General features: G+C 46.5%; 1 protein-coding gene across 13 annotated transcripts in view; it reads left to right on the top strand.

Moving 5' to 3' along the window:
• Positions 1-13063, top strand: part of RBMS1 (RNA binding motif single stranded interacting protein 1) — a 150150-nt gene that overhangs the window by 44033 nt on the left and 93054 nt on the right. The window contains exons 1-2 of one of the 13 annotated variants that reach the window (XM_080601308.1): positions 10575-10703; positions 10759-10896. The exons of 8 other annotated variants lie outside the window; for them this stretch is intronic. In XM_080601308.1, the coding sequence (XP_080457434.1) occupies positions 10834-10896 (63 nt within the window). In that variant the 5' untranslated portion in view covers positions 10575-10703; positions 10759-10833. Of the gene's footprint in view, positions 1-10478; positions 10897-11183; positions 11563-13063 lie in introns of those variants that run through there. 4 more of the 13 variants (XM_080601309.1, XM_080601301.1, XM_080601307.1 and 1 more) reach the window with 4 other exon arrangements.

Genomic DNA, 13063 nt, shown 5'->3' on the forward strand with positions numbered 1-13063 from the left:
AATTGTAGTCACGTCTAAAAGTTAGTAGTTTACACAGGTTTTATAAAATGGCGTCAGAAGCTTGCCATTTGCTTGAAATTAGGAATATAACATAAGGACTTTTCTTTACTCATAGCCCTTGTCAGTACCTTCGTAGTTGATTTAAGAGTGCTTCTTTTTTCCAGGTAATGTCACTAGATTGCATACATGTAAGTGTATGAGTTATGCGTATGCTAAAATGGTCTGAGGCAGTGTTAGGAACAACCCTTCTGTGGAATGAAGTAACAACTTTAGTGGAAATATAATGAACCAGGGGATTAAAATACAAGCTCTTAGGCATATTTAGATTTTCAACTTTCTTTTCATATCTTTTTAAATGGTGTGTCTGTAATTCTGATGAAAATTCTTCTTGAGTTGTGAAACAGTGGGCTGTACTCATAAAACAATCTGAAATTTCTTGGATGCAAAATGTATTTTTTCAGTTTGTGCAGAATGTGATTTATATAACATCTCGGCTGACATGATCTGACATGTTTTTATGAATTCCTTTGCAAGGCAAAAATGCCTCTAGTTGCAATTTATAGTAATGAGACTGTCTGCTGTAAAGTAACTGATTACAATGAAGGTATAAGAAGTAAGCATGTTTACCCTTCAAAGTCATTAACCTCTCCTCTCCTCTAGAGTACATCCGCCTGTGTTCTGCAGTAATGTTGTCTGCACGTATCGAAAATCCATCTGTTTGTCCAAACATCATTTTGTGTGTGCTTTACCAAATACATTTGGATGGTATTTTGGACTAGGTTTTGGCCAATCGAGTTAATAATGTATCTGGCAGATAACTGTGAAAAATGCAGCAAAGCTCAATGTATAATTATGCAAACAAATACGCGCGTGGAAACTTTTCAATATTGTTTAGAATAGTGAGGAGTAAATTGTGTCTCTTAGGGCTGGAAGCAATGTTGTGATATTACCCAGTTGTCTTTATTCATGTACTACTGATTACATCAGGGAGCACCTGGATCAGGTCCTAAAGTAGGAAGTTGTTTATTTGGTGGTTTTGATGGGTAGGTAACAAAACCCTCCGATGTACATGCAAGGGCACATGTTCACGTTGATTCATGGTAAAATACCATGGAGAAACTTACCCAGATCTGCTTCTCGCTAGAAGAGCATCCATTTCCTCCTAGTAAGTAGTCCTAGAAGGTTGCTGTAGCCATTTGCTGAAATCTTTCTTGTCTTAGAGCCCTGCTCAGCAAATTCTGCTGGGAGTTTTCCACCCCTGAATTCCACGGGCACAGCAAGTTGTACTGCAAGCACGGAAACGCTGTGAAGATCCCGTCCCTGGGGAGCTTAGTGCAAAATTCTTTTCTGAAGATCCCAGAACTGAGAAAATCCTGGCTATGCAGAGCCTCGGACAGAAGCTGTAATGGGGAAGATAGAGGAAGGAGCTGCCAAGGCAGTGAAGAACTTCAAAGACTGTTCAAACAGGGGGCGAAAGTTCAGCCTAATTCCTGTGCTATCCAGACTCACTCACCCACCTCTGTTGCAGCCCATCCATGCAACGTGGCTGGGGTCTGGTTGCTGCAGTAACCTCATTTTTCAGGAATCTGACTGGAAATGCGTGGTTAAAAAACTGGTTGCTAGTGAAAAATGTTCCAAGTAGAACTCCGTGAGGTAGCCGTGGCTGGAGGGAAGCCACCCATCCAGCAGCGCCTCCCCCAGAGGGACACACACACAGTGTCTTCCCCACAGTGCCTTCTCCTGGCTGTGCCCTCCTGCCACTTCACTTGTGATGGTCCTGCCAGACACCTCGGTGCCCCAGCTCAGCTCCCTTGTCATGGCAGAACAAAGAGAGGAAAGATTTCTGTCGGGTTACTGAGTCGAACCAGCAAGCAAAGGAACCAAAGGATCAGACAGAGTTCGAAACCATGATGCTCAGAGCAGGAAGGGGAAAAGGAGCAGAAGATTTCCTCCTTTTCAGCATCCCTGAGGGATTACGTGCTGTGAGTAGTTCACAAAAGCACAGTGTAAATGCTTTCATTCTGGGTGAAACCTGGGACCTGCTGGTGAAGCTCCTGCTGACCAGGCCAGGCCTTCATTCTGTTTTATCTTTGATTTATGTCCATGAGTACTGGCAAACAGGCATGTGAAATAAGGTTGTGAGGCATCTGATGGATAGTTTGAATCCAAATTGCGAGAATGTGTTGGAAACAGCTTTAAGAATCTATTTACCTAAATAAATATACAATTTAATTATGATGCAATGAAATATTTTCCCACCATGATTTGTGCTGCTGCCAGCCCCTGACACTTAGTATAGAACAATTAGTTCAGTAACTCTGTGAATTACTCCTGCAATAAATTGTCCCAGCCATCTTGATTAATTTACTGATTACTGTGCATAAATATTCAGATCGTCTCTGCATTTAAAATTACAGGAACTGAAATGATGGTGCTAATGGTGAATGCTACAAGTACTGAACACAAATGGGAAACAGGAATCTTACTTGGGGGACTGCTGTGTGAAATGCATCTCAGAATAAAGTCAAATCCTTGAGGGCAGTGATTCGTGCTTTAAAAATGCATGTGAAGAGGCATTTACTTCATGGCCTGGAAGGTAAAGACAGACTTGGGACAGCTCTAAAGTCTGTTGCTAGCTTAGCTCAGAGTGGTGGTGGCAAAAAAATAACAAAACCTGATCGCAGCCGATGGCTGTATGGTGTGTTAGATATGTTAGATAATGGCTTTGGTGTCCTGCTGCTGCTTTTCAGGTGTTTGCGATGCACCAGCCACATCTCACACCTTCACAGCAGCAGCACGGGAGGAAGGGCTGCATTAGCAGAGAGCAAGCTTTTGCTCTTTCATCCCGGAGATTGGTCTCTGCAAATTGCAGAGAAGCACAGGGTGTGAGGAACTTTCCACAGCAGATGCCAAACATCGTGCTAGTGGAGATTTTTACTGTCATGACCACCAGGTGGATGACATTTATGAGCGCTGAATATACATGGGAGGGAGAATTTTCTTACTCTGAACGTACCTGCTGATCGTTTTGTTCGGTGTTACATGGTGTTGTGTAGCTGATGCGAACATAACAGGTATGCAATTTCAAGCCTCAGAGAGGGAGAGTGTGTGTTTTTAGAGGGGAGAAAAAAAAGCAGTTTCAGACCCCCACAATCACAGGAAGGTTGAGGTTGGAAGGGACCTCTGGAGGGCATTTGGTCCAGCCCCCCCAGTCAGTTTACAGCTTCTTTGGATGACTAAAAACTGTAACGTCTGTCAGAGATATAAGCTACAGCAGGTACTTCAGGAACAGTTCTATCAAGGTTTATGTAGATACTTTTATTTTAAAGATACTGAAAAAGAGATAAGATTCAGACTCAGCTGAATATTTGCTCAACTCCTGCCACATGATCTTGTTTCTTTCCTTCTTACTCTAAATTAGGTCATTGTAATCAGATTGTGTATTATAAACTAATGTCTTTCTGTTTATATGTGATTATAAAACAAACTCTCAGGGTAAAGGCTATAATTTTGAAACAGATAAAATTGATAGGCTGCCTTGAAACCTATATGGAAATTAGTTTCTCACCCTCCCAGTGAGACGAAATAAACCAACCCCACAGAACCAGTGCCGTGCTGTCAGTGTGCTCAGGGGAGTCTGAGCGCTGTGAAGACATTTGCAGGTCAGAAATGAGGTTAATTGACAAGGAAGTGTGTGAGGACAGAAAAAATTTGCACAGTGCTTGTCAGTAGGTGCGGCTGCCAGTTCTTCACTTGACCACCAGTATTTGTCAAACAAATACAGCAGTGCTTCGTTCTAGGGAAAGAAAAAAATAGCAAGAAGAGTCATCTTAGGACAGTATCATTGTTTGGAAAGAGAGGTGTTTTGTGTTTTTGTTCCAAGATATCAACATGTATACACCTACTATACAAAATCTCCAGCCTGGCTTGTCTCTCTTGCCAGTGTGGAGAAGATGACTGCTGTCTGCAGCAGCGGTTTGCAGAACGGGGTTTGGTTAGGTTTTTCCTCATGTTTTCTTCAAGTATGTGGCTTAAATGCACAAGCCTGGCTTTGCACTAGTGACATTAACTCCATCCTTTTTGGCATATCATATTGTAAGTGACTTTTTCTGCCTTTTTCCATGATAACCTATTTCAGGTATAAAGTGTACTGTGATTACAGACTGCTTCTCATTTTTTATTACCAAATCTGTTCATAATGCCTAGAGTGCATGTTTCATTCGAGGGTTTAAAGTATATGTCCCATTTTATAGATATGGAAAGAACAAATAAGGGTCTTACTTATTTTTTTTTGTTGTTTTCTCCCCCATAAGTGCAGAGCACGGACAAATCTGAAGCTGCTTCGTGCACTTAGATACCAAGACAATGACACACAAAGGAATAAAATTGATGTCTGGCTGATTTTCGGTCAGACCTTCCACTCTAGCTACTGTCTAGTGATTTATCTTTTCACTGTCATTAACTGTTCTCAGCCTTAAACATATTTTAATTGCAGGAGACTTTTAGTTTCTTTCATTACTTCTAAGATTCTAATAAAAAGTTTAAAAGATAACCATGTAAATCTGGTCCACATACTGAAAGTTTGTATCCAGAAAAATCTCATACACCAAAACCGAATGAACTGTGGATAGAAAGAGCCTCTTTTCTATTGGAAAACCAGCAAATATAAAATACAACTCTGCTTTAAAACCAAAATAATTCTGAAGTTTTAGAAAAAATATTTGTGCATTTCCAGATTTTTCGTCATCCTTTGTTAATATTTGTATTAAAAACGTAAATATGTAAAAATAAAATACAATAAACAGCCACATAAATTCATTGATTGTTTGTAGAAAATATCTAGCAGATATTTTTCACTTTCTTCTCCTGCTGGTCCATAAATTTACTCTATTCAAAATGGAAAAAAAGTCAAAGAAGTATTTCAAAACAGAGAGCTCTTTTTAGTTTCACATAAAGCATAAATGTTGTAATGTAATGATGAACAACTTCCTACACTGTTAATAACAAAGTAGAAAAAAAAACACAAAAACAAACAAAAAAACCCCACACAATATACTTTGTCATTTCAGACTTCATTTTTTTTGTCCTATAATAAATCTGGCAACTGTTTACAGACTTTGTTTGCTTTATAGTTTCAAACAAGTGTTTGGCAATGTTTTCAAGCTAAAGAGAGAATTCAGATCTTTTGGAGTCATTTTAGTTAATTCCACAAATCAAGATTGGATTTTGTCCTGTGTTTCAATTACCAATTACGAACAGCTTCCTTAAATTCCCGTTGTATAATAATTCTTTACAGTAATTCTCTTTTGTACTTGTGCTTCCCAGAATATACAGGATATATTTAGGAAGGGGGTGTTTGTTTGACAGTGGAAATAACTTCTATAAAGTAGCATCTTGTCATAGCTTTCAAAGAATAAATAATGCATGCCATAATGTAAAATGCTGGCATGGCATTAAACAATAGATTGTGTTGCTCTCTATGTTCATGTTCTTAACACCAGTAATCATTGAAGAAATGACAACAATTACTTGTAATTGTGCAATTTATGAAGTGTCCGTCCAGGAACATTTAAGGAAGCATGGAAGGAATGAAGTGCAAGCTAAAATGAATAGGAGGAGTCTGAGCATGCCAAGGGAGGCACAACCCAGTGGCCAAAGCAGAGGCATTCGGTGCGCGCTAAATGGAGTAGAGAACTGGTCTTTGTTTCACAGGAAGGTGTTGGATTTAAGGGAAAAAAACAATACAAAAACCACAGCGGTGATGGGAAAATTAAAGACTCAGGTGGGAGGATTCCCAGAGAGAATGAGCTGATTGGTGCTAATCACGAGTTTTCAACAGAAATCTGTGATAGTGACTCTGAGCTGGTATATTGTACAGTGCTAAAATAGCATTTACTTTTATATGTTCTAATCCGGAATATAAATAATTTGGTATCTTGTTACCAATATTTGAAGCAGTACAGCTGGGAAAGATGATTTGTCTTCCCCTTTCAGTTCTGATTGTCATGGAGATTCTTTTCTTATTGTTGAATATACTCCTGTGATTATTTTCAAGATGGCGTTCTTAGACAATAGCTTCTCATTGTGTGTGCAATACCTGGTTCTTAGTAGATCATATGCTTCTGCAGAAGCCATTGTTTCTTAATAATTTTCTTTTTCTACAAAAAAACAAACAAACAAAAAAACCCCACAACTTTGCGTGTTTATGGCTCTAGTGTGTCCCATTTCTACTGACCCTTTCTTCTCTTCTTCACTTAGGAAGATACCGATTTTGTTGTTGTTCCTGCATACTTGGGATATTTAAATAACAACAAAAACAATGAGGAGATTATCTCTAAAGTAGCCTCCCATGTAATGAAGTTTACCTTGTTCCTTCAGCTATTATAAATGCTTTTCTTCGTCTCAGTTCTGAATAGATGAATTTAATGCTAAAATTAAAAATCTGCTTCTATATGATACTCAGCTTCCCCTACCCCACTATTAACACATTTCAGGAAATGCTTAATATCTCTCAAAGTTCAGCCCTGCATACTGTTTCCTTAGCTTGCATAGGGTATTCGAATGTATTTTTACATTTCTGTGGCTCAGCCTCCAGCCTACTCTGTTTTGTATCTTTTTACATATGACAGGGTGTGATGAGAGAGTGGATCCTCAACCAAATGAGCATTGTGGTGGAAAGCTCGTAGGCCTTTCAGGGGCTGTCCACGTGGAGAAGTAAGGTGCCCACAATCGCCTCACCACCGATGGGGCTTCAGGAGGTCCTCACATGGCCAGCCTCACTTGTCCTGGCACGAGAGTGGGGTTATGAGGAAGCTCAGGACGTCCAATCAGGACTCCGAGGGTTTTGCAACAGAATAAAGTTTCCTTTTTTAAAGCAGATCCAAGCCTGAGGAACCATCTGTCCTGCAGAGGCACTGAATGCCCTATGGGGAGCTAACTGCTTCAGCTGAAGGTTGAGATAAATAAGGGAAGCCATGGATTTGATTTAGAACAGAAATGAAAAAGTAGCAGTTTAAGTGTGTAGAACTGTTTTTAAAGCAATGGGTTAGTTTTACCAGCCTCCTGTTTGTTAAGACTGACAAATGTTACTTGAAAGATCCTTGAGGACTTCCAGTTGTCTTCAGGTTTTCAGAGAAATCTTCCTGTATTTACCCAGTCTCTCTGCAAACCTACATTTCTGACTGTACATAAAATCACGTAATCACAACGTTTTAGATCAAAAATGCACCAGATCTACTCGGCAAGTTTTCCTTTTTTCTAAATAAGCAACTCTGGGTTATTTAAAGAAGCTCTGGACATAATTTGTACAGACAATTAACATGGATATTCTTAGCCCCCCCGGTCACCTTTTCCCGCAGGAACAAAATGAGTTGCTCCTTTATAACTGTAACCAGCAAGATGCCTGCCTACCTGCAAGTCTGTTTCAATTTTGGAACTGCTAAGCCTGTAAAACTAAAAGTCTTCTTTGCCTACAAGGCATGCTTGCATCCCAGAAAATGCGTAGGGGAACTAGTTATCAGTATCTTGAATTGAGGTATCATATCTACTGAAAAGTCCAGGGAATTATCTAGAACCTTGTCAAGTTAATCTGAAATGCAGGGATTTACACAGAAATCCTTTTGCCTGTGTTCTGGGAAAGACCAAAGCAGCTTTTTCAGGTGAGCAGAGGTTCAGGTTGGAAGGGACCTTGGCAGTGCTCTTGTGCAGCCGATGCTCAAAGTGGCATCAGCAAAGAGATCAGATCAGGTAGCTTAGGGCTGGATGCAGTCTCATCTTGAAAATGTTCAAGGTTGCAGACTGCACAACCTCTCTGGGCAGTGCCTGACCCTCCTTGTGTCCAGTCATTTCAATTTTTTAAGCCTGCTGTCCCTTTTCCTCCAGCCATGCTCTGCTGCAAAGGGCCTGGCTCTGTCTTCTTGATAACCTCTGAGGAGGTAGCGCGAGGCAGCTGGTTCCCCATTTAAGACAAGAGTGGGGACACATTGCTCAGGCCCTGTGTCAGAACAGCAGAAAACATCGATAGGTAGATTAGCACATAGGCTAGGACACCAAGGTTTTCTTCCCAGAAAAATCTATAATGTATTTCCCTATAACAAAAACAAACAAGCAGGTATCACTTGATGGTGATCTAGCAGATGTTTACAGAATTATTTGCTGTTACATATTTTTATGGTGTGTTAGAAAAGAGCAAGGGTAAGCGAGTGAGATGTGTCACATACTGAACCCAGCTGAGGGAAATCCCTGTTGGACTCACAAATGGTGTGGGTCGGTGTGGCAGCGGAGCAGGGCAGGAATTTCAGCCACTGCATTGGGTTGTTCTTGAGCTTGTTCCCGGTGCCTCCGAATAGGCCCAATATAGCACACATTGTGTGCATCCCTTCTGCTGGCCCGGGGATGGGACAGGAAGAGGAGAGGGGAGGAAGCAGGGAATGACTGATGTTTTTTGAAAAGGTTTTTCCCTGAGATGGAAAGGTGTGGCCATTCCGTGCATCCCCAGCTAACAGAGACCTGGTGGAGGTGTAGCAGATTGAAGCTTTGTCACCCCTTTGTTAACCAGAATGCCGTGCAGAATAATACCGCTTTTATTCTTCATTTGGGAGCACGGTTTGGAGCAGAAGTAGCCTTTCACTGTTCCGTTTATACTGCTTTAAGACGGTGTTTCGCCACCGAAGCTGATTACAGACCCATGGTGCCATCTGTGACCATGGGTCTGTAGCAAGTAAGACTGGTGCGCAGCTCACCTACTGCACTACACCCAGGGCAGGCATGAGCACACAGCTACATTTCTATCAAATTAAGCCACAGGTACACGAACAGATTAAGCCAATATAATCTGATGCTGCTGCCAAAACAAGCAGTCATATCCACCCTCTTGTGCCTGCCTATCTTTGCTCCCGTGCTACCTCCTCCATTACGCACAAGCTGTAGCACAGCCACATACTGAACCAGACAAAGGAAACAATCTGAGGAAAACTAATCTGATCAGAGGGGGAAAAAAAAAAGGGTTCACCCAGAATCAATTGCCCAACCGGTGCCTTTTCCGGCAGCGTAGCCACCACTATTGATGTACAGTGTGCATGAAGCTACACCTCAAGCAGAGCGGGGGATATGACTTTATCCTAGGTTCAGCTTCTGTGCTAGCTCCGTGGCAGCAGGGGGAATGCAAGTGGTGTGTGATCCCGCAGGAACAGTGGCACAGACAGACGGTACCTGACCTGGCACACAGTCTGCCGGTGAAAACCCACTCCATCAAACGTTTTTCGAGAGCAGCGATTGCCACTTGTGTCAGGTGCTTTTGGTACTGGCAGCCCTCAGGCGTGTTCTGGAGTTGGGGCTGGGCCCAAGGAGACCCACTGCAGGGCTTGGAGAGGAGGAAAAGGCAAGTTATGCAGAACGTAGCTCTGCCAAGTGGCACTGCTGTCTTGTGCTGCAGTGCTCAGATGAACTCAAATGGGTGGTGGCAGTATATCAGGACGCCAAAATAGTTGGTGATTATTTCTCATGAAGAGTAACAGAAGATGATGGCGTCAAACAATCGCATGATGCTGCTCGACCTGTGAGGAATGAGCTACCTGGCAAGTTGTTGTTTCTTCCCAGCTGTTTTCATTGTAATTGTGTGTGAGATTAGGGCCACCTTACTACCAGAAAGAGGAAGAAGAACCAAAAGGTGCTTGGTGATGCATGTCTGCACCAGAAGGTCTTTGGCAGTGTCGCCAATCAGGAGCTCAGCGGCTTGACAGCACTGTAATTGTGGGCTTCTTCAAAGCCAGAGCGCCGGCACCGCCGAGGAACGCGATGTAAACAGGGCAGAGTAAGAGCGAGTGGACCTGGAAATCTTTTCTCTCAGCGCGTCTTTCTGTCTCCCGGCCTTGTTGCCCAACAGCTGTTATTATGCAACGTGTCCTAGGCCCGAATTCTGTGCAGACAACACCAAGCCTTCTGTGCTTCCAAAGCAGCCTCCACGAAGGCTGTGACCAGTTCCCCCAAACAGCCTTCCCTTCCCTTCCCTTCCCTTCCCTTCCCTTCCCTTCCCTTCCCTTCCCTTCCCTTCCCTTCCCTTCCCTTCCCTTCCCTTCCCTTCCCTTCCCTTCCCTTCCCTTCCCTTCCCTTCCCTTCCCTTCCCTTCCCTTCCCTTCCCTTCCCTTCCCTTCCCTTCCCTTCCCTTCCCTTCCCACAGCAAAACTTCTCCCTTCCAAACTCCACCGTTCGTGAGGTGAAAGTCAGCGGCGGGCCCGCGGCGGAATGCGCGGCACGCGGGGACGGGCGCAACTTGCGCCCGTCCCCGCGTGCCGCGCATTCCGCCGCGGGCCCGCCGCGCCTCCCCCCCCCCCCCCCAGGCGCAACCATTCCGCGCCGCGGGGGCGCGCCCTTCGCCCCGCTCCGCTCCGCGCCGCCCCGCGGCCGCGCCCCGGCCCCGCGACCGCGCCTCCGCCGCTGCCGCCGCCGCCCGCGCAAGGCCCCGGGGGCGGTCGCCGGGCGCCGTGCCCGCTCCGCGCTTCCCCGCTCTGCGGCTCGGCCCTCGCTCGCTCGCTCGCTCGCTCGCTCCCTCCTCCTGGGCGGTGGTTGAGGCCGGCGGGAGGTGGGATCGGCCGGGCCGGGGAAGCCGCCGGCGGTCAATGGGCGCCCGTTGATGGCAGGCTGGGCGGCCGCGGAGGGCTAGGGTCGGCGCGGAGCGGAGCCGAGCCGCGCGGGGGGCCGGGGGGGTCGCGCCGCAGCCGCAGCCGGCGGGGAGGCACGGAGGCGGGGGGCGCCCTGCAGCCCCGCCGCGCCGCAGCCCGGCGGCCGCCAAAGTTGCTCCCCATCCCGGGGGGGAGCTGGGGATCAGGCGGGGCGATGATCTTCCCCAGCGGCAACAGCAGCGCGGCGGGCGGCAGCCGGACGCCGTATAGGAAGCAGGTAAGGGCGGCGGGGTGCCGTGGGCCCCCCCACCCCCGCTTTTTTTTTTTTTTCTTGCCTTTTTTTTTCTTTTTTTTTTTTTTTTTTTTTCTCCGTCCTGGGGAGCGGGGAGGGGGTGGCGACTCGCCTTCGGCTGCAACTTGCAGCCCCGCCGCTCGCTTCTGCAGAGCCGGGATTCGCAAAAAAGACACCACCGCCCCCCTTCCCTCCACCCCCCCCCCCCCGTCCCCAAGTCTCCTCTTAAAAACGGCGCCGTGACCTTGCCGAGTGCCCGGGCGGCCTCCGCCGGGTGACCTTAGCGGCGGGGCCGGGCCGGGCGCTGCGGGCGGCGGGGCGCCCAGGGCCGGGCGGCTGCCGGCCCCGCCGAGCTCGGCAACAAGTTAAAAAAGCCCTGCCCGGTGTCGCAACCCGGGCTGCAAAGCGAAACTTGGGGCCGGGTGTGTTTTTTTTTTTTTTTTTTTCGCCTCGCGTGAAATGGCCAAAAGGCTCGGGGCTCGCCCGTTCGCTGGGACGTGCCTCCGGGAACCCTCTGGCGCAGCCCAGCCTCAGACTTTCCCCTTCTCTCCCCCTTGAAGTACACAAGGGAAATCCTGTGACATTTTCTGGGCAGACAGATCATTGCGATAAGCTCGGAGCGCTCGCATCTATGGAGCTGTACTGAGAGAGGTATTTGCTTGCTTGCTTGCTTGTTCAGCCGCCGAAAATAAAATAGTGAGACTGCAACCTTGCTGGGTCGCTGGCTCTTCGGCTGCGCTTTTAACATGTATCCCCCACCAGAAACGCTGGCACTAACATGACCGTATTTAGTAAGAAACGCTTACTTCTCATTGAATCTGCGATATTTTTCAAAAAGTGCGTCCTTAAGCTGGTTGGAAAACGCGCTCTGTAGCTGTGCCCCAAAGGGCAAATGGAGGAGAGGTCGCCGGCGAGATCTGTGGGTGACAGCGCGCGCCGATGCCGCCGTGGCAGGCTTCTTCCAGGTGGAGAAACCCCTCCGCAGGTGGGCGCAGGCGGCTGCGCGTGGAGCCGCTGAACTGGGCGGCAGGGCTGCGGGCCCTCCGTGCGCTGCTCTGCGCAGGGAACCCCCGCGACAGCGCAAGTTCGGTTCCTGCGTTTTCTTAGAGTTTAAGTTGTAGCTTACAAAAATTCTTATTTCCTTTTTCCTCCGCCCTCGTTTTAGAGAAATATCTTTTTGATAAGAATCGCTCGTGTGCTATCTCAGTGGCGCTCTGCAGATGCTGCCTGACAGTGTACGGAGTTATCTTTGTATCTTGTACTTGAAGCGTTCAAGTCCATACGTAATAAAACATGCTTATTGTGTGTGCTGGTTTTGGTTTGGTTTTAATAAATGCCCTGGATACACCCACGCTGACGATCTTGTCTGGCGCTTCTGCATACTTTGTAAATGAAGCCAATTTATTCGATCCTCTCCCTGAAAGGGCCATTAATGCCGGCACGGTGGGGCCTTGGCGGGCCTGGGCGCGGGGCGAGGCTCCCGCTGCCCGCGGATGTGAGCGAGCGGCCGGCCTGCGGCGCGCCGATAAGCCAGGGGCTCCTCGCGCCGCCGTGCGCTCCTTGGGCTCGGAGGGCTGAAAGGGCACGCTGAATCGGAAAAACAAACAGACCCTTTTTTCCTGTCAATAGGCAGGGAAAGAGGTGAACGCGGGGGTATTATGTGGTCTTAAGACCCTGGGTACCAGAGGTTTCTTTTGTTAGCGTGTAGCCATTCTCCGCTCAAACGCTTCCTACACGAGGAGCTGGGGCCTGCGCCTTTCTCCGTTGAAGTCCCTGGAAAACTCCCATTAACTTCATTCATGTAGGCTGAGGCCGTTTAAAGATTGACTTTCCGATCTCCCTTTCACTCAGGCTTCACCTGCAGGGGTGAGCTGATGTCAGACAATACCGAGGAGTGTTATGAGCCTAATTCTTCATTTTTTTCGTGATAACTAGAAACAGTCCAGATTAATTCCTCGTGCGCTCTGTGCAATCCATATTCAGACAATAGAGTTATAATTGTATTTTAGTCTAAGAGACCAGATATTGTAGGAAAAGTAGCCTGCCATCGTCTGTAAAAGGAGCAGCTAGATGTCCTCTGCTTAACAGCACCTAGTATATGAGCCTGGGGAAAAAATAAGTAACTTCAAAATGAAACTAAAATGTTTTGAGC

The sequence above is a fragment of the Anser brachyrhynchus genome, assembly GCF_964034855.1.
Source record: "Anser brachyrhynchus genome assembly, chromosome: 7".
In the NCBI taxonomy this organism is placed as follows: domain Eukaryota; kingdom Metazoa; phylum Chordata; class Aves; order Anseriformes; family Anatidae; genus Anser; species Anser brachyrhynchus.